This window comes from Paracoccidioides brasiliensis (assembly GCF_000150735.1).
Source record: "Paracoccidioides brasiliensis Pb18 unplaced genomic scaffold supercont2.5, whole genome shotgun sequence".
Classification (NCBI taxonomy): Eukaryota; Fungi; Ascomycota; class Eurotiomycetes; order Onygenales; family Ajellomycetaceae; genus Paracoccidioides; species Paracoccidioides brasiliensis.
In genome coordinates, this window is record NW_011371362.1 from 818305 (window position 1) to 845202 (window position 26898).

General features: G+C 43.8%; 10 protein-coding genes across 10 annotated transcripts; 5 read left to right on the forward strand and 5 right to left on the reverse strand.

Moving 5' to 3' along the window:
- Positions 1 to 61: 61 nt before the first annotated feature.
- On the reverse strand, positions 62 to 373 carry PADG_04724 (uncharacterized protein; the record flags this gene model as incomplete). The annotated part of the gene is made up of 2 exons (XM_010761819.1): positions 62 to 292; positions 353 to 373. 2 exons carry the CDS (start codon positions 371 to 373, stop codon positions 62 to 64), a joined length of 252 nt encoding a protein of 83 aa, XP_010760121.1.
- Positions 374 to 6732: 6359 nt separating this feature from the next.
- PADG_11815 (uncharacterized protein) lies at positions 6733 to 6915 on the forward strand (the record flags this gene model as incomplete). Its single annotated transcript, XM_010762232.1, has 1 exon — positions 6733 to 6915. One exon carries the CDS (start codon positions 6733 to 6735, stop codon positions 6913 to 6915), a length of 183 nt encoding a protein of 60 aa, XP_010760534.1.
- On the forward strand, positions 6916 to 7203 carry PADG_11816 (uncharacterized protein; the record flags this gene model as incomplete). The annotated part of the gene is made up of 1 exon (XM_010762233.1): positions 6916 to 7203. One exon carries the CDS (start codon positions 6916 to 6918, stop codon positions 7201 to 7203), a length of 288 nt encoding a protein of 95 aa, XP_010760535.1.
- A 2080-nt stretch (positions 7204 to 9283) lies between these two features.
- PADG_11817 (uncharacterized protein) lies at positions 9284 to 9671 on the forward strand (the record flags this gene model as incomplete). The annotated part of the gene is made up of 2 exons (XM_010762234.1): positions 9284 to 9560; positions 9637 to 9671. 2 exons carry the CDS (start codon positions 9284 to 9286, stop codon positions 9669 to 9671), a joined length of 312 nt encoding a protein of 103 aa, XP_010760536.1.
- A 1467-nt stretch (positions 9672 to 11138) lies between these two features.
- Positions 11139 to 12344, forward strand: PADG_04727 (uncharacterized protein; the record flags this gene model as incomplete). Its single annotated transcript, XM_010762045.1, has 1 exon — positions 11139 to 12344. One exon carries the CDS (start codon positions 11139 to 11141, stop codon positions 12342 to 12344), a length of 1206 nt encoding a protein of 401 aa, XP_010760347.1.
- A 711-nt stretch (positions 12345 to 13055) lies between these two features.
- PADG_04728 (uncharacterized protein) lies at positions 13056 to 14504 on the reverse strand (the record flags this gene model as incomplete). Its single annotated transcript, XM_010762046.1, has 1 exon — positions 13056 to 14504. One exon carries the CDS (start codon positions 14502 to 14504, stop codon positions 13056 to 13058), a length of 1449 nt encoding a protein of 482 aa, XP_010760348.1.
- A 1224-nt stretch (positions 14505 to 15728) lies between these two features.
- Positions 15729 to 16662, reverse strand: PADG_04729 (ATP synthase subunit D, mitochondrial; the record flags this gene model as incomplete). Its single annotated transcript, XM_010762047.1, has 4 exons — positions 15729 to 15758; positions 15915 to 16001; positions 16111 to 16506; positions 16651 to 16662. The coding sequence occupies 4 exons, from the start codon at positions 16660 to 16662 to the stop codon at positions 15729 to 15731; spliced, it is 525 nt and encodes a 174-aa protein (XP_010760349.1).
- A 464-nt stretch (positions 16663 to 17126) lies between these two features.
- PADG_04730 (nascent polypeptide-associated complex subunit alpha) lies at positions 17127 to 17949 on the reverse strand (the record flags this gene model as incomplete). Its single annotated transcript, XM_010762048.1, has 3 exons — positions 17127 to 17457; positions 17528 to 17586; positions 17710 to 17949. The coding sequence occupies 3 exons, from the start codon at positions 17947 to 17949 to the stop codon at positions 17127 to 17129; spliced, it is 630 nt and encodes a 209-aa protein (XP_010760350.1).
- Positions 17950 to 19066: 1117 nt separating this feature from the next.
- Positions 19067 to 19825, reverse strand: PADG_04731 (uncharacterized protein; the record flags this gene model as incomplete). The annotated part of the gene is made up of 3 exons (XM_010762049.1): positions 19067 to 19120; positions 19281 to 19544; positions 19700 to 19825. The coding sequence occupies 3 exons, from the start codon at positions 19823 to 19825 to the stop codon at positions 19067 to 19069; spliced, it is 444 nt and encodes a 147-aa protein (XP_010760351.1).
- Positions 19826 to 22244: 2419 nt separating this feature from the next.
- PADG_04732 (uncharacterized protein) lies at positions 22245 to 24538 on the forward strand (the record flags this gene model as incomplete). The annotated part of the gene is made up of 6 exons (XM_010761820.1): positions 22245 to 22739; positions 22815 to 22918; positions 22989 to 23114; positions 23171 to 23260; positions 23366 to 24243; positions 24273 to 24538. 6 exons carry the CDS (start codon positions 22245 to 22247, stop codon positions 24536 to 24538), a joined length of 1959 nt encoding a protein of 652 aa, XP_010760122.1.
- Between the last annotated feature and the right edge of the window lie 2360 nt (positions 24539 to 26898).

Sequence of the window (26898 nt, forward strand, 5' to 3'; positions counted from 1 at the left end):
TGTTGATACCACGACTCGGCATATCCCCCGACGTCCTCCTGGAATCTTTTCATGCCTTCCTTTAAACTCTCGTCCTCCTGAGCCCATGGCGATGCATGCGGGGTGAACGATGTGTAGTAGTGGTACCCATGGTCATGCGGGACCTCCGTCTCCTGAAGCTGCCGCAGGTGAGACATGAAATTATGGCGTCGAAAATGGACACGATGCCACTGACAATGGCCATGAGGATGTTGCCGATGCCGTTGACAATAGCCATTAGACAACCGCCAATAGCTCTAAGGCCATCTTGAATCTGTTACGGACAGGAAACGTCAGATGTTTGTTAAGTGGCGACAAGGGAGGAATCACTTACGCAAGAGAGTACGGCACCCATATTGGAGGTTTTGTGTATGGGTATGGAGGTGTTTTTTAAGATGTTTGAAAGAACGGTTTGTTTTCTGTTCGTCGGCTTTTGAGGTAAATCAGTTTGTTTTTTGTGGTAACTAATTAGAAGGATGGAAGATGGGTTCGTTCCCTGTGTGAATTGCGGAGAGTTACCCTATTATATACCAAGCCCTGTTGTGTAGTTAACTCATCGGTGAATGGGCCCTGATCATGTCTACAATGATGTATTTTCAACGCTTTCCAATGGTAAAAAACCCCTGCAGGGATGAAGTCAGTCTACAAACTGGCAATCATCGTCATTTTCCCGTCATTGGATCAACTGCTACATGGAAAATCGTTCTATCCAATACATAACTAGGAGCATATTTACAAGGCTCTGGTCGCCAAGATAGTGTAACGTCGGTAGAAACGAGTGGGACGTTTGACTGACGTTGATGCTCCTAAAGAAACCTGGGACAGGGGACGCGGGAGTGACGTCATACTACGTCATTGCTGTCGTTCTAGGACTAGCGTCAGGGCTTCCTGACAGCTTACGTCATCAATAAATTAATGTAATCAATAAGTGAGTGAACCACTTCCCATTCTCTGTACAATGAGAAATGCTCTGCATCAAAAATGTCAATCACACAAAGAAATAAAGCCTCTACTCAGGAAGGAAGGCTTCTTTTAGCCATTCAAGCACTTAAAAATGATCAAATTTCAAGTGTATGAGCTGCAGCAAAGCTATATAAAGTCTCTTATGCAACTTTAATTCATTGCATACATGGTTGTACAGCACATGTTGACATGCCTCCAAAGAACTGGAAACTTAGTCTTACAGAGGAAGAATCTCTTGTTCAATAGATTCTGGCCATGGATGAGCAAGGTCAGCCTCTCTGAGTTGCAGCTGTATAAGAAATTGCCAATTTCCTTCTTGCCAGTCAAGAATTCAATCCCCCACTCATAGTGAGTAAATGCTGGGTATGAAACTTTGTCAAGTACCATGATGAGCTGAAATTCAAGTTCTCACACAAGTATGATCATCAGTGGGCTCTATGTGAGGATTCTGAGATTATTTATAAGTGATTTAGACTTGTATGAAACACTATTGCAAAGTATGAGATTCTGAAAAATAATATCTATAACTTTGATAAAACAGAGTTTCAGATGAGTGTAATTGAGACTGTCAGAGTGATGACTGAATCTGAAAGAGCTGAGAATTCCAAGCTTATACAGTCTGAAGATTGAGAATGAGTGACTGTTATTGCTGAAGTCAATACAACTGACTAGACCTTGCATACAATGATTATTCTTTAAAAAAAGATGCATCAATTCTGCTGGTATGAGACAGAAGAGCTATCACATGACTAGATGATTGAAGTTAGTGAGAATGGCTGGACCACTGACCAGCTAGACTTGTACTGACTGAAAGAGATGTTCAATAAGAAGACTTTACTCTGTATAAAGAGCAGATATCAACTGTTGATTTTAGACTGATACTGAAGCTATGCCTCAGCTGAATTTGATTAATTTTGCACTGAGAATCAGATTATTGTCCTCTACATGCTGCTACATTCCTCTCATCTTCTTCAACTATTGAATGTTGGCTGTTTCTCACCTTTGAAAACTGTGTACAGACAGTAGATGGAAAATTAGATGTGGTTTAAGATCAATCATATTGACAAGAAGGAGTTTCTGAGTCTCTATTCTGCAGCTCAGATGCAGGTTCTGATTGAGAGCAACATCAAAAGCAGCTTTAGAGCTGCTGAGCTGGTTCTATATGATTCTGAGCAGATTTTCTCACAGCTTAATACCATGATACATACCTCTACCCCTTCAGGGACATTCCACAGCTTCTAGGCCTCCTAGGTGACAGTCACATCACATAATGTACATCAATTGAAGCAGCAGGCTGAGAAAGTTAAAGAATATATCAAGCACTATACATAGAGTCTACTCAGTTCAACCAATTGTGCTCTAAGTCAGCTGGTCAAGGGATGTCAAATGACAATGCACAGTGTTACTATTTTAGCAGCTGAAAACAGAGAGTTAAGAGCTCAAAATACCAAATAAAAGAAAAAGTGAGAAAGAGGCCATATATATGTAGCTCAAAAGAGTGCTTTGAGGATTAAAAAAGACTTAAATTGCATACAAAGAATCAATAGATAAGAGCAGAAGATGGTTGAGACTGCTGAGATGCAACTACAAAAATGTGCAGCATCATGATATAATATCTGTGGAATTATTGAGCATACTGCCCATATATGCTCTAAGTGTATAGAAAATAATTTATAATATAATTTGCTAGTTTTTCTTTATAGTTGAGGCTTTGAAGACATTCTCATTGTATAGAGAGTGGGAAGTGGTTTACTCACTTATTAATTATGTTAACTGTTAATGTAATCAATCACCTAGTGAGACAGATCATCTACTAAGACAGATCTTCACTATGCAATGCATTTAACTACTTAATTGATCAAAATGTCAGCAATCAAAGATGATAATTTTTTATACAAGGAAAAAAGACTTACTTTAGCTATTGAAACAGTTAAAAAAGGTCAAATTTCTAGTTCTAGAGCTGCTGTTAGATTGTACAATATCTTTCATTCCACTCTTTATCATCCAACTTTACAACCATATGATGTGAGAGAACTCTCAGTTAAAAAATTGAAAACTGACCTCTATTGAGAAATTATCTTTTGTTCAGTGAATAATCTTTATGAATGAATATGATCAGCCTCTTTGAGTGAGCACTGTACAAGAAACAGCTAATTTTCTTCTTGTTAATTGAAACAACTCTTTCAACTCAAAAACTATTGATGAAAGCTAGATTAAATGATTCATTGACTGTCATTCTGAGTTGAAAACTCAGTTCTTCTGATTGTATGATCATCAATGAGCTCTATGTGAAGATTCTAAGATTATTCAAAAATGATTTGAGCTTGTACAGAATACTACTCAAAAATATGATATTGTACAGAAGAATATATACAACTTTAATGAGACTGAATTTTAGATGAGAATTATTGAAACAGTCAAAAATGATTACTGAGTCAGAAAAGACTCTCTATTCAAAGCTTGTACAGTCTGAGAATATAGAATAAGCCATTATTATTGAGAAAGTCAATTTAACAGACTGATTATTATCTTCAATGATCATTCTCAAAAGAAAGTTACATCAGACTTCTTGATTTAAGAATAGGCTATCATACAACTGAAGGATTGAAACCAGTGAAAATGAATGAACAACTGATAAGCTGGGTTTAATCTGGCTTAAAAAAATGTTCAATAAACATACTTAAGTCTGTATGATTGGTCAATATCAATTCTTGATTCTCAATGAACATGACAGTCATAATGATCCTGAGTTTGATCAGTTTTGCACTCAAAACTTGATTATTTCTCTTTATATACCAGCTCATTTCTTTTATCTCTTATAGGTTTTAAATATTACTTGTTTTTCCTCATTAAAGCAAGTATACAGAAAAGAGATTAAGAAGAGAATAGAACTTGACATCAATTATATTGATAAGAATGAGTTTTTAACTATCAATTCTTCAGTTCATACAGCAGCTCTGAGTGAAAAGAACATCTAAAGTGGATTTAGAGCTACAGAACTAGCTCTGTACAATTCAGAGCAGGTTCTTTCTTAGCTCAATATTTAGATACATACATCAACTCTCTCAAAGACCTTATATAGCTCCCAGGCCTTCTGCACTACTGCCATACCTCATAATATATGACAACTGAAGCTTCAGAGTGAGAAGATTAAGAAATATCTCAAGCATCATATACAGAGTTCACTCAGTCTAACCAATCAAGCTCTGGAAAAGCTAGTCAAGGAATGTCAGATGACTATGCATAGTGCTGTTATTTTGACAAGAGAAAACAAAGAGCTGAAGACTGTAAATGCAAAGCAAAAGAGAAAGTGAGAAAGATGTCATACATATATAAGCCAGGAAGGGGGTTTGACTGTTTAAGAAAAGGTGAATTGTGTACAAAGAGACATTGCAGAGAAAAAAAAAGTAATAGAGTAGTCTGATAAGCAATCGCAAAAGTGAGCAGCACCACAGTGCAATGGATGTGGTGTTATAGAACATACTATTCATATATACTCCCAGTATACAGGGAGTAATTTATAATATAATTAGCTGGTTTTACTATCTAGTTGTGGTGATATTCAATTAGAAAGATATTGAATGGTGGAGATCTGTCTCAGTAGATGATTTGTCTCACTAAGTGATTGATTATATTAGTTAATGTACTGCAACCACTAAGGGGAGGATTTTCTTTGCTTAGAGACACACATACAAATGGTCACAAATTGACAGAGATTTAAGAGGAAACTCTTCTCAAGCAATTACTGAATGTGGATAAGTGAGGCTTTTCAATTTGACTGGAGTTCCTATGTGGAATGGTACAGATTCTACTTCAAGTACATACTTTTTGATTTTATCATCATTCTTGAAGTCAACTGGACATCTAGATTCATTCAACACCATTCTCAACTACATACACACTATAATCACTATATACCCTATCAATGGGCAATGCAGATAAGTTCAAAGATTATAAAACAATAATTAGTGATGATATATAAAGCTATTCAAAAACATGAAATTTATAAAAATGATATCTAAAACTTTGATAAGACTGACTTTGCAATGAGACTTCATACAATCCTTAAAATCATTACTGCAGCTGAGCACAGTGAGAGATCATGTACAGTTATCCAGGGGAATTGTAAATAAGTTATAATTATTGAATGTATAGAATCAAAAGAGTGTTCTATTCTTCTTCATCATCAAAAAATCAAGATTCTATGAGCAGAGAATGAACAGAAGCCAAAGAAAAAGACATGGAGACATGCTAATCTAGGTCAGAATACTATTCTATCTATACAGGAAGGTTGTGGGTGTGTTCAGCAGCTTGATATGCAGGTTGAAGCTCAGATTAAAGCTATATCTCAATAGCAAGCTCCACCACACTGCAGCAGCTGTGGGACTATTGAACATACTACACAGAGCTGCTCTAATAAATAGCTATATATTCAACTATTAGATAGTCTTAATTTATTAATATTTTAAGTATTTAAGTGTGTTGGTTGTTGAATAGGTTGAATATTTGATGATTTTGGGAGAGGATCCGCCGCTCGGTGGTGTCCGCCGCTTGGTGAAGCACATTAGTTAACTAAGAAGCTCAGCTAGTTAACTAGTTAGTTAACGAACTAATTAGCAAAGATATATGATAAATGCGTCTAAGCAGCCATGTAGGAAACGAAGGGGAAAAAAAGCCAAATCTCTTAATTACAAAAATGGCAACTATTTTCCTCATTGGAACATGCAAAGAAAACGTTCAAATCCTTCCCCCCAGTATTGGTATTACCGTCCACCCATCCGTTCATAATTAAGTCCACTGTGGGATCTCATTCTCGTTCTAGTTTCCATAATACTGCATTATCAGCATATGACCTAGACGTGGACAAACACTCAGGAGTTTCGTGAAGGGTCTTGGTGCTCCTCATCTAATCACTTAAATTTGATGTATTTCTGTTGTATAGCAGCAATACTTCGGTATTTTAGTATCTCCATCGTTCTACTCATCCCGTTAAGAACCGTATTCTCTTTTTACGGAATAGACTACATGCTTGCCTTGGTAAGACCTCGTAACAATTAGAGTATGGTCTTGTTCTTACTGTGTATGCCAGGTTTTCAATGCGCCGGCAGAGCCACAAAAACTCCCGTTTGTTTCCCTGATTGCTCCAGAAAAGCACAGGGAAATTGCATCGGTTTTGATCCGGCCGAGGACAACGTTGAATGGTATGGTTTCAGCGAAAGCAAGAACCTCGGCACATTTCCTCCCTAGATGCATGCTGGCACGATAAGTTAGATAAATGGTGACGACCATATGATATGCCTTGTTCAGTGACCTCCGAACCTGTCTCGAAAGCGTAGGCATTCTGGGTCCCATCCACAGAACACGTCGCGACTTCGGAAAAAGGCAGAAGCTGGACTAGTCAGCATCAGCATTATGATATAGGTTGTCAAAGATTTGGTTTACCAAAGATGCATTAAAGGAGTTGGATCGAAGAAACAGTCGCCCGAGACCACCCCAGAACCGTCATAAACCTATCACTCGACGATTTCAAGCTGAGCTCAAGCAGCGCTGTAAACCTTTTCAGTTTGCTCCTGGCTTTCTCCGTGATTGTATGCCCGCTTGTTCAAAGCAGACCAAGATACTTTCCAGACTGGGAGGGCCTGATCTATCTGACCTTGGAAATATATATAATTACAAATCCGTGCACACACGTAATTGCTGATAATTGAACCCAATAACTATTCCAAACCAGAAACCTTCCTCAATCAAGCAATGAGCTCAAGGCCCCGTGGTAGAAAGCGACACGCAGGATCTCCTCCATCAACAATGGCAAGTAGCAAGGGTGCCACCAAGTCCACGGGCAGCACACCCTATAATTGCAACTTCCAGCAGAATCTGATTGACCATAGCGTTTACCCTGGCGGACATGAAAATCCCGATGGTGGAATACTATGAATGCCAAATAACGGGGAGGAGACTAATAAAGGATTAGCTCAACCTTGGCCCTCCCTTTCACCATTGAAGTTCTCTAATGGGCATTTCCGGAAATTCAAATGGGCAGATACACATGCATCGAAAGAACAATCAGTGCCAAGGTCAGTGATTCCTATCGAAGGTGATGTTGATGATCCTAAATGCGCTGGAGTGGGATACCCATTTGGAAATCTTTCTCCCTTGACTGATGGCACACTGGCTCAGGAAGCCAGATCAGAATGCGCAATGGAGCTTTACAGCTCCAGTTGAAGAGTCTTCGATTCTAAGCTGTGTACCTAAAAGCCCAGACTCATTGCTAGTGTTTCTTTTTGGTGGTATAGTGGATAGATATACGAGTCATTCGAACGGAGGACAACGACCCTAATGACAAAAGCTTGACACATTGTTTTCAAGTTCGTAGAGGAGCATACATATTAACTACTCCACTTGAATCTCTTTCTGATGTGGCATCTGGCCATAGGCCACTTCAACAATCACATTTTTAAACTGCCAGGCCATACATCAACCTCATTCTTTCACTTAGTTCCATTCTCTTTTACAGGCGTGTGTATTACTTTGTGAATACTTTTTTTTTTTTTTTTAAAAAAAAAAAAACATCCATGACTAGCAATATGCGTGTTGTTGACGAGTTGCTCAGCATCTTTGAAGCAGGCGGTAAGATGGAGACCCCTTGAACCTTTCTGGTACTTGCTAAGTATAGAGGTCGTATCGTGAACATACAACCTAGTAACTACCTATTAGTATATTCTCGTGGGCAGTGATTTAGATGAGAACAGCCTTTGGGTGAAGATGAAGATCGTTTGCAGTCTGATATGCCAAACCATAGAACTTGACTATGTTGGCCATCTTCTCTTAATGGCATATAAGTATAAATTTCCAGAAGACGATTCTTATATTCAAATTTGTTCAAGAAGGAGATTTTATTGAAGGTGATATTCTTGAAACAGGTCTGTGAAGAAGTAAGCAAAGGGGTAACATGGACATGCTCAATCTCAGTTGATGCTAGCATATACCTATGCTGAGAAATAACATTAACCAAGGCTTGTGCTGATGCCGGCCTCTACAATCTGCCATTCGTGTCAGGAAATGCTTGGGTAGCTCCCCTATACTGTGAGTAAAATTCTATTGAAAGAATTATATTTCACAGTCATTGATGGTATTGTGCCAACCAGATCTTTCCATTAATCTGACTGGACACACTATTAGTTCCTCCACGTCAACAACTGTACATTTGTAGACGTGTCTGGTAAGGAGGAAGCTTCTGAGAAACTGTTAAAGAGATCATTCTTGAGAAATGTCTGGTTCCCTATGAAAATCAGCCGGTTGAATAGTTTGTCAAGGTGAACCTAATCCTAAACATTGGCAACAAGCAAGTTAAATTGAGCTGAGGGCATATCATAGATATCCTTGACATTGTAGGAAACAGACAATTCACAGAATATTAGAATGTCACAATCTAACTTTCGCAACTCTGTTTGCTTTTCATTCCCCTTTTCTGTTTTCTCAAAGATGAATTTCATAAACCGTTTCACTCTAGTTGCTGGCTGCTTATGAAGATGTCGAACTGATACTAATGTCACCTGAAAAACCTTTGGACTTCAAGCTGCGTTTTCAGTCATGAGACACACACTCTGCAGAACGTCGACTAGGTCAAGATGAGGATCATAATGCCACAGATCAGACCAATTTAGTCCAAGTTTAGTCTACATTCTGACAAAGAAAAGGAAAGCTGCCATTGTGGAAATCATTTCTTGTAGAGTGACATTCTCCTCTTTTCGTAGAGCAAGGAGAAGGTAAATCCTTACAGGGTGTGGGTGGCCAGGTATAAACGATCGAAGCTTTGAAGATTTGAGAGTCTTCCTTTGTGAAAGTTTTGCGTAGTTATTCTTTAAGTTCAGTTTTCTTGAATACCTTCGAAAGAGCAGTAGCACTCACAGTACACTCAAAGTTTTCTTGTTCTTAATTGTGAGAATAGCTATGACAATGACAGATAGATCTCTGGAAAGTAGCACTCCCGCATAGTCGGGCAATCTTCACAATAGTGATATTGAATGAGATGAAGTGTAGGTGCTCCACACCATGCCTAAACCCGAATACATCGCAGCATCTTCGCTGCAGGCGGCGGTGTGTCGTTAGCCAGGAAAGTTTAATAAAATTACTGGGATTGTTCTGAGGATGGTTCTGTAGGCGATGGTTGGTTAGTTTAATTAAATACCATGCGGCCTCCCGGAAAAAAAAGGTAAAAGATTAAAAAATTAAAATTAAAAAAAGAGAGAGTATAGGAAAGAACTTCATTCCATACTCGAAATGACAATTAACTATAGGTGAGATGCTCGTACGCTCGTATTGCGCTATTGAAAGTGTGGAAGGATTCTTTTCACTTGATATCCATACAGAGTTACATGCAAAGTACGTGGATGGTTTTGAGTGTCCCAACCACCCATTACCATGGACACGAACGGCCCAGAATCCCAGCACAGCGGTCAGACTTCCGCAGCTAGTCCCGACAGTTGGGTTCAGAGCTGCTGGTGTGAGAATCCTTGCAGATGTCCCGCCCCAGTGGTCAGGGTCGGCAAAGAGTCTTGTCTTTGAAGAACTGGCTGGAAGTTAGTTCGATGTAAGTTGATGACGTACGAGGAGATTAGGACATCCCATGTAACTAATAATGTATGGTATTTCCAGGACATGCTATCACTCCTTGCTACAATGCGCCGTAACTGGCAAAGCCCATATCTAGCTTGCGCTTTACCCAGAGCTGCAGCGCCAACCTCGCTAGGGTATGGGTCTCTTCTGCTGACGCGGATGTTCCCTGTCCAGTGTTCACACACATGGGATCCGTGATTCCTCGGGTGATTGAGGTTACATGCGGAAATCGACCTGCGTCTCCCTGTGCTGTTCGAAACAAAAATTGAACTAGAAAGATTGGGTACGGAGTAGTTATGCTTAGGTTTGGGGCTGTCCCAGGTCCAAGAATTCACCAAAGCCAAACTGGGGAAGAGATTGTTCTTCAGTTTTGACTTCTTTACGGTGAACCTTTTTTCTTCTCTAGTTCGCCCTGGTTCCCCTCACTCGGGTCTAAACCACCAGGCCAGATATCTAGCACATCGGGTAGTTAATGGCAAGAAGCCCTCCCCACTAACCATTCGGGACTCCATACTGGTCATTTCCCGCGGTTCCCGCTTTCTTTGCTTTCTCCCCAGTTTTTGACAAGGCGGTCGTCGGATCACCTCAGATAGCTTGAGGGACTAGATTTATCGGTGCATGAGTTACATGAGCGGTACATTTTACAGGGTGAGGATCTGATAGGGAAGGCCGTTCCTGTTCAGCTCATACCTTGCACAAAGGTGCTCGAATTCAAGAGGATTTCGTTCTAAAGAGACGACTAAACGTGCATAAACTCTTTCAGCGCCACAGTACTCCTTCGCGTTTTTGATCTGCATCGGTACAGAGTGATTATGGATGGAATCTTGAGCGTCTTAAGAAACATTCTCCAGGCTGAGAAGCTATTTCATTCCGGTTACTGTCACTACTGCAACTTGCAACGAGTGAGTGGACGGATACAAGAAGACCTCTTGCGGAATCTCCATTGTTCTTTTGCACAGGCATCCTTTTTGTCGTCTCTCTTGATAAGAAAACAAAGAGGGAGCAGGCACTGTTGAGAATCCAGGTTCTCCAAAGACGACATACAAAAACAAACAGATCTAGATCGGCCCGTTGATGGAGGCAACGATCGTTCTCATTTACACACGCTGCAGACTACATCCGGATTAGACGAAATTCAAAACCCCCGCTTTAGAGAAGCGCCCATTCACGAGTTGTTCAAAACTATTCTCTTCTGCGGGGTCTTCGATATCCCCTGCCGCATATATTCCGCTGTCAGGATTTGAATGCTGAAAATAATGCATGTGGGCAGACGTTCAATCAGTTGTATATTTGGATTCTGGCTATCGGACTCTTCCAGCAGCATATTGGCTTGACCACCGGAAATATTTGCATTGCAGAAGGCTTGCATATATGCCACTGCCCTGTCGCTGCCTCACAACCGGAGAGCAGTACAAGGGAAAGGGTATTTTGCCTATTCCTTGTGGATATCTGGAGACGACTGGGAGGCCAAACGATTGCCACCCCGTTATACCTCATGAGTCCTGAGTCCAAGTATATATATGTATATCCCGAGAATCCTAATGGAGACATCGATACCTAAACACGCTGCTGCCAGCGGGCCATGGCCGAATAAGGAATGGCATCATTCGTTGAGAAAAGCGCCCATAGAACGACTTCCTGTCGAACTGATACAGAAAATATTCTTTGAATGTCTAGAAATCAATCTTCCCAGAGCCTCTCTACCCGTAGCCCTCTCCTTGTCTAACAACGTTATCTTCACCTGGCTCATCCGGCTTGCCTTCACCAGCAGCAATGAATCCGCACGGACTGATTTCTTTACCAAAGTCTACCTCCCTTTCGACTACTTCTCCCTGACTACTGAGCAACGAGCGACCCTACAAACTGAACTCCTTAAGTGCCGGTGGTGTAGCTTACCCCTAATGCGGAAATGTCAGCGGGAGCACGTTGAACACGTCCTCCGTCAAAAATGCAGTCATCTCATCATCTCTCCCACGGGCCGCCAACAGCTAGAAAACCTTGAGCCATACTGGCAGTCCATGAACCGCCTCGACACCCGATCTCCAGGGAGCCGGGGTAGCGGTAACCTTACTATCAAAGCCCAGGAGCCTCAACCACCTCAGCAAGACAAGGCGCAACAAGAGAATGACACGACCGCGACCATATCTTCCACGCCCATGTCCACACCCACACTCAATGCCGATAACAACCCCCCCGGCACGAGCAATGAAGCCTCGAAAAGCCGCAGAGACATTCGCAAAATCGCCATCTGGTTCAACTTCGGCTCCGTCCAGATCCGCGAACGAAGCCCCATCTTCCAAGAAACAGATGTGTTCCGACTCCCATCTTGTAGCTTCCGGGAGCCCTGCAGGATGCCCGACCGACTGCTCTGCCGACCCTGGACACCCGAGAAGCTGGAATTCCTCACATTACTATCTACGGAAGCTTATATTGACGAAGATGAACGGCGCGAACGTTCCAAGGCAGTCCTACGCCAAGTAATAGTCGACCGCGATCTAGAAACCTTCAAGCACATGCTAGGTATGAACATCCGCGCTAAGAATTATGGCTATGCATTCCCCTGGCCTGTCAGACAGACGCATTACCGCGTTGCGGCTAGGTGTGCTGTGTTGCGGAATGACGATCCATTTTTGAAGATTTTGTTTACGGAGCGCAGGGGGGAGGTTCCTCCAGGTGATTCGAGTATTAAGGCGCTCATGGCGAAGTTTCAGCAGAAGGAGAGGGAACGGGAGATGTCTGGGAAGTAATTTAGTTCTTCAAAATTTATCTTCCATGGTTAGGGATTGATTTTGTGGTTTCCGTTCATGGTTATAGTTTTTGTCGATATGTCAAGGGGTGTTCGCGCTATGGGCCTCAAAAGCTTTCATATCTTGTCCCTTTTGCCTTTTTGCTCATGAATGTAACGAACCTGGATGAAAAAAATGATTGGTAGATAAAACAGCTTCCCTTGTCCGTCCAACCCCATCCTTAGATGGATCTATTGAAATAGTGTACATTTACAAGACACTTACTTGTCATGCTATTGTCTGAATTCTCTCTGAAATGCATTTTGAATTCAGGGTGATCATAGTACTAAAGAGCGCAGGTGTGGGAAAATACTGCAAAAAAGACACAGCAGGTGAACATAAGGCATGCATGATCTGAAATGTGGTCTGGTTGGCGGGTGCTCTGATTTGCGTGTTTTATAAAGCAACACACGAGCATAGGAACACATAATAAGGAGGGGGAAAATCAAGAAGGCAAACTCTTCTGTTTCTTGATTAAATGCTTTCAGCATAACTCGTTCACAAACAGGTAGAGATGTAACCGACAGCGTCAGTCAGGAGACACAGAGTTGCTGTAGTATAGTAGGCCTCAGATTGGGACTGCAGGGGAGTTGTGGAAGCACGGAAAAATACGAAATGTTAAATATGCGTGAACCACACGTGCAGCGTATGCACATTTGAACTGAGCCTGTGCTATCTCATCCCCAACTCAGGCACCTCCAACCCGGCCACATGCCCTTCCACGTACTTTTCAAAGGCGTCCCACCAAATGTAGCAGTCTGGATCGTCGGGGAAGTCCTCGGAGTGACGGGCAAACCTGGTAGCCCACCCACCCGAGAACAGCGAAGAATTATCTCGTCTCCGAGCCGGAACGTCGATCATATAATTGAGTAACCAATCCCCAAAAGCGCGGTCTCCTTGCCTCATTGCCCAGGATGTAATTTCCAGATCATCATATGGGATTGATTCCGCATTCGCGCGTAGCAGCACCTGAAAGAGACCTGGATGCTCGGACTGCCGGGTGGCAGTTACGAAATGCTCGCCGGGTATCCCATAGCGTTCGCCGGGCGTCCCATAACTCTCGGGATTCTGAGTATTCTGGGTGCTTGGACTCAGCACCGAAGAGTAGCGATGAGCCCTTTCATCCCATGATAGCAGCATGGAAAGAAGTCTAACATTTTCTAGGGTGATGGCATGATGGATGCAGCCTTGTATCTTGTCTCGTGAAATATCGATCGTAGTGTTGGGTCGAAGATAATTCGGTGCCGAGAGCAAAAAGTCGTGGGGCGCATACAAGAGAAGGGAGTGCAAAAGACAAAACTTGTCTTCCGTCCAAGGCTTCTCCGCGAAAAATTCATCCGGGACCGTCCAAACAACCATTGGGAGGAAATCAGGAGCCCAAAGCACATTGGACATAACGCCCACCCTGTGGACTTGAATCTTCAAGTGACAAGATTCGCCGTGCCGGTCCTTTCCTTTGAAATAGGCTCCCCAATCCTCTGGATTCTTATCGAGGTGCTTGGTCAAAAGATCAAAATCTGGGTTGTCGAGTACCAACCCAAATGAACATGTCGAATCCCCAAACACGAAGTTCTGCAACGTCACATGAAACACATCACGATGGCACTGCTTAAGAAGGGATAAATTAAACCACGGGCAATTGATAACCTCGGCTTGGAGAGCCTTTTGCGCATTGGGACCCAGGGGGACGTATTCCAGTGGCCGGAGGAAGTTCGAGATATATGCTGCGCTGCGTCCATCATCGGGTCTCGGGTCGTTGTAGAACGCAAGAAACGTCAAAATCCTGAAGACACGCATTCGGGATAAGAGAGCCCCAAAAGCTGGCGAAACCCTAGCGAAATTAAACTCCAGTGAATGCAGGAATATTTTTTCTATCAATTCGACTGGGAGGGCTTCGAGGTGGCCGACACGCTTACCTGCTACCATCTTAGCACGACTGCCATCACGCAAACGAATTTTATCTGAATGTTTATGTTTGACCGGGTTTTTAGACGGACGAGACGAGCAGGATTTGTTCCTGTTCGCTATGCGGGCTTTGCGTGCCACATCTTCGACTGCAGAGATTGAAGTTTTGTGTCTCTTGCCCCTGACCCTTATCAATGTTAGATTAGAATTCGGCATTCTTGTTGCAGCTTCACTGAGCATGCATTGTCGTTGGAAGAAAAGCCGAAATAGGAGAAGGAAGAAGAAGAAGAAGAAGAAGAAGAAGAAGAAGAAGAAGAAGAAGAAGAAACATGCTCCTTATTCCCGACCTCCCGTTGCCTGCGCTCTTGGGGTATTCATGGTCTCCATAACACGAAAAAGGAGAGTCCGGTGAGTCTTATCAAAATTACGGAGAGGTAAAAAATATGAAAGCCCTGACAAAGTTCCGCTTAGTGAACTCTGTTTCTACGGCGGCCAACAGAATCTTATAACTAAGCGAGGCCAGTTATCCTCATCATTTTTTGCATGTTTATACCTAATTAACTAGTTATTTAGTTATTTAGTTATTTAGTTGTCTAGTTAAACAGTACTTGTAAGTTGACTACGGCTGCTGTGATATATTTCGTTTAGATCTCAGCTGGGTAGTTCAATACACGCAAACAATATTCTCCTAGCAATCACATTACTAGTTTGAAGATTAATCTAATTCATCATCAAGCGGATAAATGGCGGGATTAAGAGACGTGTTCTGAGATACACTCTACGGTTCGTTTGGAGTGGTATAATGCCGTAAAAAGAGAGAAAGAAAGAAAGAAAGAAAGAAACCCTAGAATGTGCATACCGCAACTTTCACTGAGGAGGTTTTCACTGAGGAGGGGAAAGGTTTAGAGGGTTTTCGTGGAAGACTCGGGGCATTGGCTCTTTCGACGTCAACATCGATTAGGAAAATTCCCGATTACAGAAATTGTCAGACATTTTCTCAGGTTTCAAGACCTCGTTCTTCCTTCGCATGGTCCTAATCGGTGGAATTCATCCGATCTGGAAATCCATCGCCTTTACACGCTTTCCCCAGACTTTAGGCAGTGTGCCATTCTCTGCTTGAGATGCGCTATTGAAAACATCATGTGGATGGAGTCCGGGAGAGATTATCGAGGAATGGAGCAATAGTGGGAAAGAGAATCACTTCTAATACAAAACATAAATTCTATACACATCTCGTTCGGGGAATTCTGGAGTTGATAACGCAAATGACCAGCGGAGCCACATCCACATCAACACCTTACATCTCTCTCCTACACGCCTTTCACGCACTCCTTTGGGCCAACCCTGCTCTATATGTGACATGTTCTAGATATGGGACAAATACCTTTGGAGGGCAGAGCAAGAGATAAAATAACCGAATGGGAAAGAGAAAGCCCTAGTTCACATGAAGGAAATGTCCCCGAATCGTTCCTGGAAGTATCAAAAATCGATTTAGCATTAGAATTGTCCAATAAGTCTGAATTCCATTCTGTGTTGATTGGATGGAATTCCCGAGGGCTACTAGGGTCCTGGGAGTTTGTCCCTAGATGAGGGGGGAGGGACTTGAAAAAAAAAAAAAAAACGAACCTTGTATCCGGGTGGCATCCATTTGCCCTTGGAGACCAACTGGGAGGTCTTCTCGATGATATCCGGTCGAGCCTTGCTGATATCGTCCTACGTGTGGGAAAAGAGAAAAAGAAAAAGATCCCATTAGCATCACATATCCGCATATTGATACAAACAACAGAAACCAACGGAGAGGTTGGAGAGGTGGAAAACATACGACCGTAAGATCCTCAAACGGCCTAGCCGTCTCGATATTCGCCAACGTCTTCTCGAGACTCTGCAATTCAAGTTCAACCTTGTCCTTCGTCTCCTCCGCGCCCTTCATCGCCTGAGCCTCGAATGCCTCGATGGCCTTGAGCTGTCTGTTGACATCGAAAGTGGAGGGAGTGAACGACTTGAAGTGCTTCTCGATCTCGTCGACAATGGCCTGGTTCTTCAGCACGCTGCGGTAGTGCGCGAAGTCGACCGTTTGGGGCTGGTCGGAGAGAACCTGCACCTTGCGGCGGGCGTCATCGTTGCGCTTCTTGAAGGCGGCGAGGGAGGCAGCGGTCTGGCCCCGGAGTCCGAGGGATGTAAACACTTTCGCCCAGTCGAGCTTGAGAGCTGCGCTCCGCTGTTGAATTGCAAGGTCAAGAGGGTTAAAGAGGTTGGCTCGGTTCGTTCAGGGCTGGGGGGTTTCGAGTGGGACTGGGATATGGGATCTGTTGGGTGGATTCGAGGGGAGGGATGGGACCGATAATGGGAGAGATTGACTTACTGCTACAGTCATTATGATTCTAATTGTGGAGTTGATGCGGTGATTGACCTGGGTTTCAATGTGCAACAGCCGGAATTTGAGGGTGGGGGAAGGTTGTTTTGACGAGAAATGGCGAGAATCGACGAGTCACGTGATGCACATTTAAACGGTTGGCTTGGCATCAAAATCGCGAGTATTGTCATTAATGAAGCAAATGCTCTCAAGGGATCGAAATGGGGAACATGCAGATGCAGGGATTTATTCGGATGAACTGATGGAAGGTTGATGGATTCAGATACAAGTTATTTGGAGTCTGATCGTACACCTCCTTGCTCCCCCACAGCGGCTTACACTACCTAGTGAGGAAGCGAAAAAAGTAATCATAATCTAGCTCCTAAAAAGAGACAAGGGGCTTTCGTTTGACATTGTAAAAATGTTTTGGTGAAAGTACTGAGAAAGAAAAGGGCACAAAACGCAAAAACATGTATATTTCGAGATTATACGCTCAGTGCCATGATAGAATTGACAATGTCGTTATCGTTCTCCTTAAGAGCCCTGATAGCCTTCTTTCGTGATACAGATGCCTGGGCCATAACCAGCTCAATATCCTTGGCCTCCAGTCCGCTCTCATCGACCTCCTCTCCGTCATCCTCCTCATCGTCCTTCTTCTCGACAGCCTCGTCAGTCTTACCCTTGACGTGGTCGTGATCGTGCGCGTGGTCATGGCCGGCGTGATCGTTGCCAACAGCTTCAGCGGCAGCGAGTTGCTGAGCGGCAGAGGCCTGGGCCTGGGAGTTCATATCCTCGATCTTAGCCTCGCCGAAGATTCTTTTCAACAACATTAGCCATATTTTCTATCTCGACCGATTGGTGCGCAAAATGTAGGGTTGCAACTTACATCCAGGTGTTACTGGACGGGGATCGGTAGACGTCTGGTTGGTTGATGACAAAAAGGATCTAGAATTCGCAGACGACATCAGTACGCAATCGTTTTATAGAACAATGAACAGCCTAAATTTCTCGGCAGTTCAGTTTCCAAACGTGCACAGGATAAACAATAAAGAAAGTCATATTGCCTACACCCTTCGGTCGGCGGAGAGTAACGCGAGTGATGCCGGGGACATGCTTCAGTCCCAGCTTGCCAATGGCTTTCCGGGCCTTCTTCTCGTTGCGGGAGTGGACAGTAACAGCGCTTCCACCTGGGATGCTGGGCTCCTCAGCACCCTCAGCTTCGGACTCTGAGCTATCAGCGGCATCTTCGACGGTGGTCTTGGGGGTGACATCATCGTCGGGAAGCTCCTCTATCCGGGAAGAAGACATGGTTGATTTTATGGAAGCTGAAGGTTGCTGCCAATCACCGCAAGGTTGTCAGTTTGGCAAATTTTTGTTGAATGTAAATTGTTGGGTTGTATGTGGGTTAGCCGTTGGCCCCACGCCTGTGTGTCGCACGTGAGAGCACGTGACATTGCGTGTCTGGTTAGCTTTATGACTCCCCCAGATTAACCCATCCTACATAAATTTCGTCTCTCTAAATTTGAGTCCCCACAGGCCGAAATTGTGCGTCCAGACTGGGAGCGCGATCATTGTCCCTCAGGTTCAGGGAAGACACTAGCACTTTACTTTGGTGATGCACGGGAAATAGGGAAGGGTTGAGCGAGGTGAATTATTTTTTTGACTGGTTTTGCTGGAGTTTTTATTCTGCGGTGTTTGAGCTTTTGAGAGCCTGACCTGGACACCTTGCAGAATATCCTTAGCAAGAAAAAAAAAAGCAGCCCTCTTGTCTACAATATTGAGCCGGCCATCCGCCAAATAGCAGTGAATGGACAATAAACATATTTACAATCGCAATGCAATTTAAGCTTATGTTCTGATTTCCCGCGAACAACAACTCGTTTATACAGCATGTGGTTTTATGTGTTGGAATTGATCCGTAACCGTCTTCTGAACTAATCACGGAACCAATTCTATATTGAATATAAATTGACAGCATAATGTTAAGGTCAGTAAGAAGTGTTTTGGTGGGCCATATCGTCGGTCGTAAATTCCAATCGCATGATGGTCACGACTAGTGTGGGCGGAAAGATGTGCGTTGCGCAGTGGAATAGGGGACGTTAAGGGGGATGCTGATATCATTATGAAATTCGTTATCTCAAGATCGTTGAAACGGGAGCACGGGAGCAGAAGTCCCTAAGAAATTGTCCAATGTGCCGTGTATTGTATGCTGAATTAAAAGAGCAAGACAGAAAATTAAGAAAGTAAAGGAAAATTAATTGAACGACTTCGCCGTTTCAAATTCTGAAATGAAATTTGTTTACAGCAGTTTTCAGGAACAAAATGGATATCGAGCGTTTTCTTCGCCCGGTCGCCAGAACCCATATATTCCCATTTTCGGCCCTTTTCAACGCCCGCACAACAACCAACACTCCATTAAACCCGTTTACGAAGAGGAAGCGCGGATTTTAGCATGTGCCTTTTGCACTTCATAGCGGGCCTGTAAAAAAGAAAGAAAGATAAGTTAGTATACTTCGTAATGGAAGCGTGTGGGGTCCACAAGCAAAGAAAGCCAAATTCGTTGATAGAATTCAAATTTCCCCTAAAGTCATATGTCCTCCACTCTGCCTATAACCCCCAAGAAAATATCGCAAACCCACCTGTTTCTTCAATCTCATAACCTTGAACCGCTCAAAATCGGTCAAGTTTCGTCTCCGGTCAGTTTGTTCCTTCTTCTTAGCAAACAAGCTGCTGGCCCATTTGGAATCGATCTCCTCCTTCTCCCAAAGTTTTTTCACGGGTCCGGTGCCAGCGGAGCGGGGTAGTTTGGGAATGGTGAAAGGTGTGAGGGAGACGTGGGAGAGGGAGATGGCATGGCGAGGCACGACTTTGTTCTCATGACCGGCGGGACCATCGACCAAGACCTGCAAAAGGGAAATTCCACCAAAAGTTAAAAAGTCGTACTTTTGAGAAATTTTTTTTTTTTTTTTTGCAACCACAAGTATTCTTATAGAGGGATGTGGGAACTTCTTTCTTCCTTTTTCTCTCTCCGAAATTAGTGGACTTGGAGATCACATACGCGCTTATGGTCGATAATCTCAACGATAACAGCCAGCTTGCCCGTGTAAGAACCGCTCCGGATCAGCACAATACGGCCGACCTCAACGAGCTTCCATGACGAGGTTTTGATGTCGACTTGAGCCATGTTCGTTGAAGGACTACCTAGATCGCAAATGGGAGATGCCGGGCGGTTAGTCTGGCGGACAAGCAACAGACGATATATCTAAGTCGGACCGAGGGCAGCGGGCAAAACGGATGAAATGGGCGGAAACTCACAATCGACCGGGTGTGAATAGGCGTAGGGGTTGGGAAGGGGGGGGGAACTTGTCGAATTGTCGATGTCGTCGTCGTCGATGTGTTGGGCCTGGCTGGTTATCGCGAATTTCGGGTTGATCGCAGCAATAGTTGGTTTGCCCACAAAACATCTCGCTTAATTGCCCCAACTAGGGCTGCCGAATGCAGGTTAGCCCTTGTTTAGGCGAAACTGCTTAAAAACGGCAATTCTCTTGTTTTCCTCGTTGAAACAAAATTTTTGGAACACCTCTGCTACAGAGAGGGTTTGATCTATAAACCGAGCTCAACTAATAATTCCCGTGGAATACATGAGCCTCTCTTACGCCTCTTTTCAACGGGCTGCGATGACGGTGTAGGAAGTGGCCCATCGCGATGGATGATGTATTTACTACAGAGTACAAGCCATCGATGATTATGGCTTCTGTTAACAATCCACGCAGTGCAATCACTTGACTAGTAACTGGTAAGCAAAATATGTTCCCTTGTATTTACTGCTCCTTTCTCCTCTCTGTGGCCTCATAATGATGCGGTAATTTGCGGTTGATCCGTTCACTGTGAAGCTCCCGCCAGAGCTTCAAATAGCAGTTTTCGGCTGTGATATTCAATTTCTTACATATTCTGAACCTTTGCCCCTCCCTATCACTTATTCGATAATCCACTTTATCCATTGAAGCATAGACTGATATTTTAAATGAGAATAGATATCAATAATCAATATTCTCCGTGCTGGTTATTATACACCCGAACTTTCGGGGTTAGGCGTTTATCTACCAGATAAAAGTCAACTCCAACATGAGTAGATGAATGGCGAAAGGGGCCTTTTTCCAACATCATTATTTGCTAGATGAGGTGTGTATAAATTATTTTTCTCTTACGACCCCTTTTGTCCAGTGATGACACCCTTACGCACTAGATAGTAGTTGATGCCTCCGGGCGATGATAGTATCTTTTACACCAAGATCGCTGAGGACGCTTTTTAACATCACCTATGTTGGACCTTTTCAAGCTATCAGTTTTATACTAATTATTTCCAAGCATTTGCTCCCTATAGGTTTCTATCCCACGACTTTGGTTCGGGCTATTGTGTGTGAATTCCGAACCTGGAAACCGCCGGTGGATATTGGGTCTTATCTGTTCTAATCTCTCCACTGTGTCTCCGCAGTTGGCGTAGATGGCCTGTCTGCGAAGGGAACAACTCTACCCAGTTGGGGTAACAATCTAAAAGTATACCTTTTTGGGCGGAGCATGTTTGATGCCAAAATTTCAGTCTACCCAATACCCACGTTCCCTTTCCCCCAAATTTCTTGAACCGTGCTACCTTTCATTAGGTTTAGATGCAATGGATAATGTTACAGACTATCGGGCGTGGTCGTTTTTGTTCCCCGTTATCCATCGATGCAGCAATCAAGTCAATTACGGTCTCGTGTTGTCATTAGCAGCTTCATTATTTTTATTTCGTGTTGGCTCCAGGAATTTCTCCACTACTATGAATCCAGCTATTCCAATTTCATGCTTTTATAATGGACTAGTATCTCCAACCTCAATTAAGAAAGCTTCTTTCGTCTTCCACGGTGACCCTATCTTTCGGTCTGTTTTCCGGTTACAAAGCTACTTGTATTTCTTACATGTTTTTGTTCAGCCTGAACAAAGTACTCTTATTGCAAATTCATACATATGCTGCAGTGCAAACGTCATGGGGGATATGCGGTATAGGAAAACTCCTATCCAGTCAACACATCTCACGTATGGATGTCTCGCGGGGTTGGTACTTTTAACCCAAGGCCCGAATCCCTGACGTTAATCAGACGCATCAGAACGTCCCGACACATACCCATGGGGAGGGCAACAGGTATGTAAAAATACGAGACATGAAGCAGAGCGTAAACCCTAACCACAGATTTCCCATTCTACGCCCCCACTATAATAGCGGGTGTGTGTGTGTATCAATGCTCATTCGTGGCACAGCTGCTCTGCCCCGTGGGACGAGTAACTGTCGCTCTGTCAAGGATCTACATGTTTCTAGATTCTCTATAGAAATTTTATCTATTTTCTGCTCCGTCTCTCACTCCCCTATATGCGTGCAATAACACAGCGAGGGCGAATAACACCATGTCTTTGACGTCTGATGCCGCTCTTTATTATCTTCTATTTAATTCTCTCCCGAACTTGGTTCATTCAGTGTGACCGGTTAACATTCTTTTCCTACATCTTGCCGATCTCGTCCTCTGTTTTGCTCCTACCAACTCAACCAAGCTCCATTGCTCAACAAGATGGTAGACAACTCCCTGCCGGGCTGGGACAAGGGCCTCCAACCCCTCAACGCCCTTGGAGTTTTCTACGTGGGGTTCGACATCGTCTGGACTCTCCTCGTGCTCTGGGGGCTCATCGTGCTTTGGCGTAATAAGACAGTTCCCTCTGTCCGCATGCGCAATGTGCCCCTGGCTACCTGTTCGGTCATCTTCTTGCATGGATATGGGGGATTCTATATACTTGCCTATCCTCTCAAAGGGTCTATCTCTTGTGACCTCGAGTTCTGGTTTATGTGCGGAGTACTACCCATTGGAATTGCTCTGTTCCAGGCTTCTAACATCCAGCTGCTGAACGTGGCAACTCTCCAGCAGCGTTTCCTCAGAGATGATGGCACCACCAACGATCCCACGCCAGAGGAAATTCGCTGTCCATTCAACAAATTCAGGTGTTGGTGGACACATCTGACCTGGGCGAAGCAGACCATGTTTGGAATTGGGTTCGGGATGTTTCTCGAGGTGCGGTTTCCAACTATTGCGCTCAGCTGGTGAAGAAACGAGAAGATTTCACCTTGTATGCTGAAATTTCCCTAGCTCGCTTCATCTCTACTCATCTACATTGGGTCCCGAAAATTCAATTCGCATGGGCTGTGGTCGAAGTATGAGAATCGTTTGCAGTGTAGACAAGGCATTGAATGGTAAGTAGCATACCTCCCATCTCGCGCAATGTGTTCATGTGGATGATTACCTGACAGGACACTCAATCAGGCTTCCAACTATCATCTGGCAGTTCTTTTGGTCTTGGATATTTGCACCCTGTGTATTATTTAAGATCCGGAATATCAAAGATGTCCATTGTTGGCGTTTGCAGACATCACTTTGCATCGTTGCTGGGTAAACGAACCATCCCTTTGAAGTTTGAACTGTTATTGATCGCTCTTAATTGCCAGATTAATTGCTCTCCCCATGTGGCTCGGGTCTCTGTATTCTCCAAACCTCTCATACCGTCAAATGAACACTTATTGGGGCCCGCCGCTGTGGTAAGTGATGGAGCATTTCATTCACTGCGCCAGCCCCAACCCCCCTTTCTCAGGAGATATTCCGATTAACTTTTGTAACACATGTCTTCGTTCAAACAAATGCAGGTTTCTACCGGGTATCATGATGATGGAGCTCGCAACACTCTTTTTCCCATTTTACGAGGTCATGTTTATACGGAAGATTCAAGCCCGTGCCTCGCAAACAATGGGGGATTTGGAAGCTCTCCGAAGCTCCGGCTCCCTCTCGAAAAACAATAACCGCGACTACAGCCTCGCAGCACTAGAAAAAGTTCTAGACAGCGACTCCCCGCGCTTCCTCCACTTCGCCGCCACCCACGATTTCTCCGGCGAAAACATCATGTTCCTCAACCATGTTCGAGACTGGAAAGCAGCCTGGGGCCGATCTCCAGCAAACATGAAGCTCAAAAAGCCAAATGCGGACGAGATGGAGAGCTATCGACGCCACTTATACAATGTCGCGATCGAAATCTACGTCACGTATGTCCACCTCTTTGGAGCGGAATTCCCCATCAATATCGAGTCAGATATCTACCGCGACCTGAAAAACGTCTTTATGCCTGCAGCAATGACACTCATGAAGCTTCCTAAGCGCAAACCCAGCCAAAGCGGTATCTGCCCTGTAACCAGCGACATCGAAGCAACCGCAGGCAGTTTTCTGGTCCAGTTACCTCACGACAATGACCAAAACGAGCAAAAAACCCCTGCACAAGAATACGAAGACATCTTGTACCGTGGGCATCAGAATATTATCAATATGGTCCCCCGCTTACCTCCGAATACACTCATACCTGATTCCTTCAACGAGAACGTATACGACAGAGCGGCTGCCTCGGTCAAGGTACTGGTTCTGCGTAATACGTGGCCCAAATTCGTTGACCATGAAGCTTCGATTCGTAAGCGGGAGACAAAGAAAGATCTCTTCACACGTATCGCTATGTGTTTCCATGGGCGGGAGGCACCAAGTATAAAAAATTAATTTCTGCTGCCCCAGACGAGTCTGTGGCAGCTGCTTCGGAGCCACTTTTCAGGGTATCCGGATTCAACAACGTTACTCGGCTCTGGAAAACTCAACGCGACGCGACGGAACGAAATCACCATGAGAAACGAGCCCGAAGATACGAGACTTCTCGACCTCTCAGCTCGCCTGACATTACGATTTCTATGGCTTTATTCCCCAGTCCGCATCCCCTTATTTGTTTTCTGTGTTTTGCGTCTTTTGTTCAGCGAGGGGGAATATGGCATTTCCTGACTGGCTAGGGTTGCAACTAATTGACGGGAGGATTGGTTAACAACTGAAATACGGGATTATCTCGAGGACATCAAAAGATGGAACTGCTGTTGGGGTTTCCATGTCGTGTTTTAGCCCAAAATTCTTCCATCATATTTACCCATGGTTTCCCCCTTATCTCCCTAAATCCTTGTGACCGCTGTATTTTCTTGTATTGTGTTTTTGATGTTTACAACCTCAAGTTGAAGGGATGCTGATAGTTCACTAGACATGATGCTCGCTTTGATATATCATAGCTGTATTTAATGCCACCTTTCTTAGCTGACAAGAACACCTTTGTATTCGCTCGGTGTAATCAGATGATATGTGTCGTAGTTTAGTTTTTAGTACAATGAGCAAACATTCCACATTTTCCCTGTTTTCTCCATGTGCACTTCACATTATAAAGTTAAGTCCTTTGTCATGAACTTCTAATGTCTAACAATGGTATAAGGTGAGAGACATTTGTACATAGAGGGAGATTTAAAATAACTCTACCAGTGTCTATGTCAGAGCCACAATACCTTTGGACGAGGTTGGCAAAGTCCTAGGTTCCACCATATGGTATCTAAACGACCCACAATTAGTATAGATACCGAAGGTTTTGGATTAAGGAAGTTGGATTAGCCCAGAGAAGGGTATCCAAAGAATAAAATGCTAGAGACCCAGCTGCAATGGGATCCGACCATATTCTAGTTAATCCATCGAACGAGGGTAAGTAATTATTCCGGTTGAAGAAGATTAGGAGTAATAAATGAAAGTGATGTGGACGGGACGGGACCGTGTGGGGATGGGTTTACCGTTGTTCTTCCCGGGAGCCCAAACAACCGCAGAGCTGGATATAATGATCTTATCCATGAAGATGAAAGCATACGTCGCAAAGAGCAGTGGAAGGATATGCCAGAGCCAACTTGGTGGAGAACCAGTTTGGAGAACTGCAGATCGAAACTGTTAATTGGTTAGTTATCTGCCGCATCAGCAGTGGCCGGCTCTGTGTGCTGGGAGGAGCCATCATTCATGTCTTCTGCAACGAGAACTCGGTTGTTTTGTTGTATTCGTGTTTTCAGCCCCTAGGTTCCTCTTGCATAAGGGAGGCAGGCATCTTTTGATGGTGAAAGCTTGTCCGGCGAGATCTCTGACACGGGCACAACGAATATACCCAAGATGAATTTGTAGTTCAATTGAGGACGGGGGGAAGTCCTTTGGGTTTGCTGTTGATACCAAAAGATGTACATCTATCGAGTACATCTATCGAGTGCTTTCATAACCCTCGAGATCTTCGTGGCCTCCCCTCAATCCCCAATGTTGTTGCCCATTGGATTTCGCAGTTGACCCATGGTAGCAAAAACATCTCGAAGGAGATGTTGCAGTGAGCACCCAAAGCCAAGATATTTATTTTGCGGAGGATGATGTTGTACGAGTTCCATAATGAGTGATGGAAAATCCCAGAACTGGGGGAAGCCATCATTTGTTATTCTGCTGGTTGAGATACGGAGTTCTCTCTGTAGGTAGAACTGCTTGAAAAGAGCAATACCGATGAGACCAGAAGACCAGCCCAAGATGTGTTCCAACATCATCCAGGAAGATATATTTCCTAGGTTTAATGATAATAGTTATTCAGTTGTTTTTGGTCATGATGGCTTAGGGAACGGGTAATCATGTTATATTATAGTATACGTTGAATGTATTTGAGATGATTGGAACACCACCAACTGGTGCCCACCTCCATTACGTCAATTGCGGTTCTATTTGCGCATCAAAGCGATTGACCCCCAGTCGCTGCGTTGGAAGCTTAGGAAATAAGATTCACCTCGTATTCATCTTACTCTAATTCCTAGTTGCGGTAGTTAAAGATGTATTTTCGTGGTCCGCTTATTTTATATGGACAAGCAAAAGCGATTCACATAGTCCTGGAAAAGGGAAAATTGAAAATGGAATACTCAAAGCATCAGGGGTAATATACGAAGGGACTTGTGGACGGGTTTAGACGTCATCCAACCTCCCCGTAGCCTGCCAACCCTAAGGATATGTAAGGGGCAAAATCCCTTTCAAGAGTAGAAATGCATTAATCATGGTAGAACAGGTATGAGCCATCCGTAGGCTGTTGTTCTTATGCGCATATTCTGTCGTCTGCTGACGGAGTTCTCAGTGAGACAGAGAGAGAAAGTAAAGTTCTAAATACAGAAGGGGAAGGAAATCATCAACAATCGTACCGTTACATTATGAGAGAAGAACAAGCACGCGGCAAAGAACACCGAAAGTAAACCTCCAATCCTGGGAAAACGAAGGAGACAGTCCCATGTAGCATATGTCAAGCACATATATACACGACGGGGACGATAAAACGAGA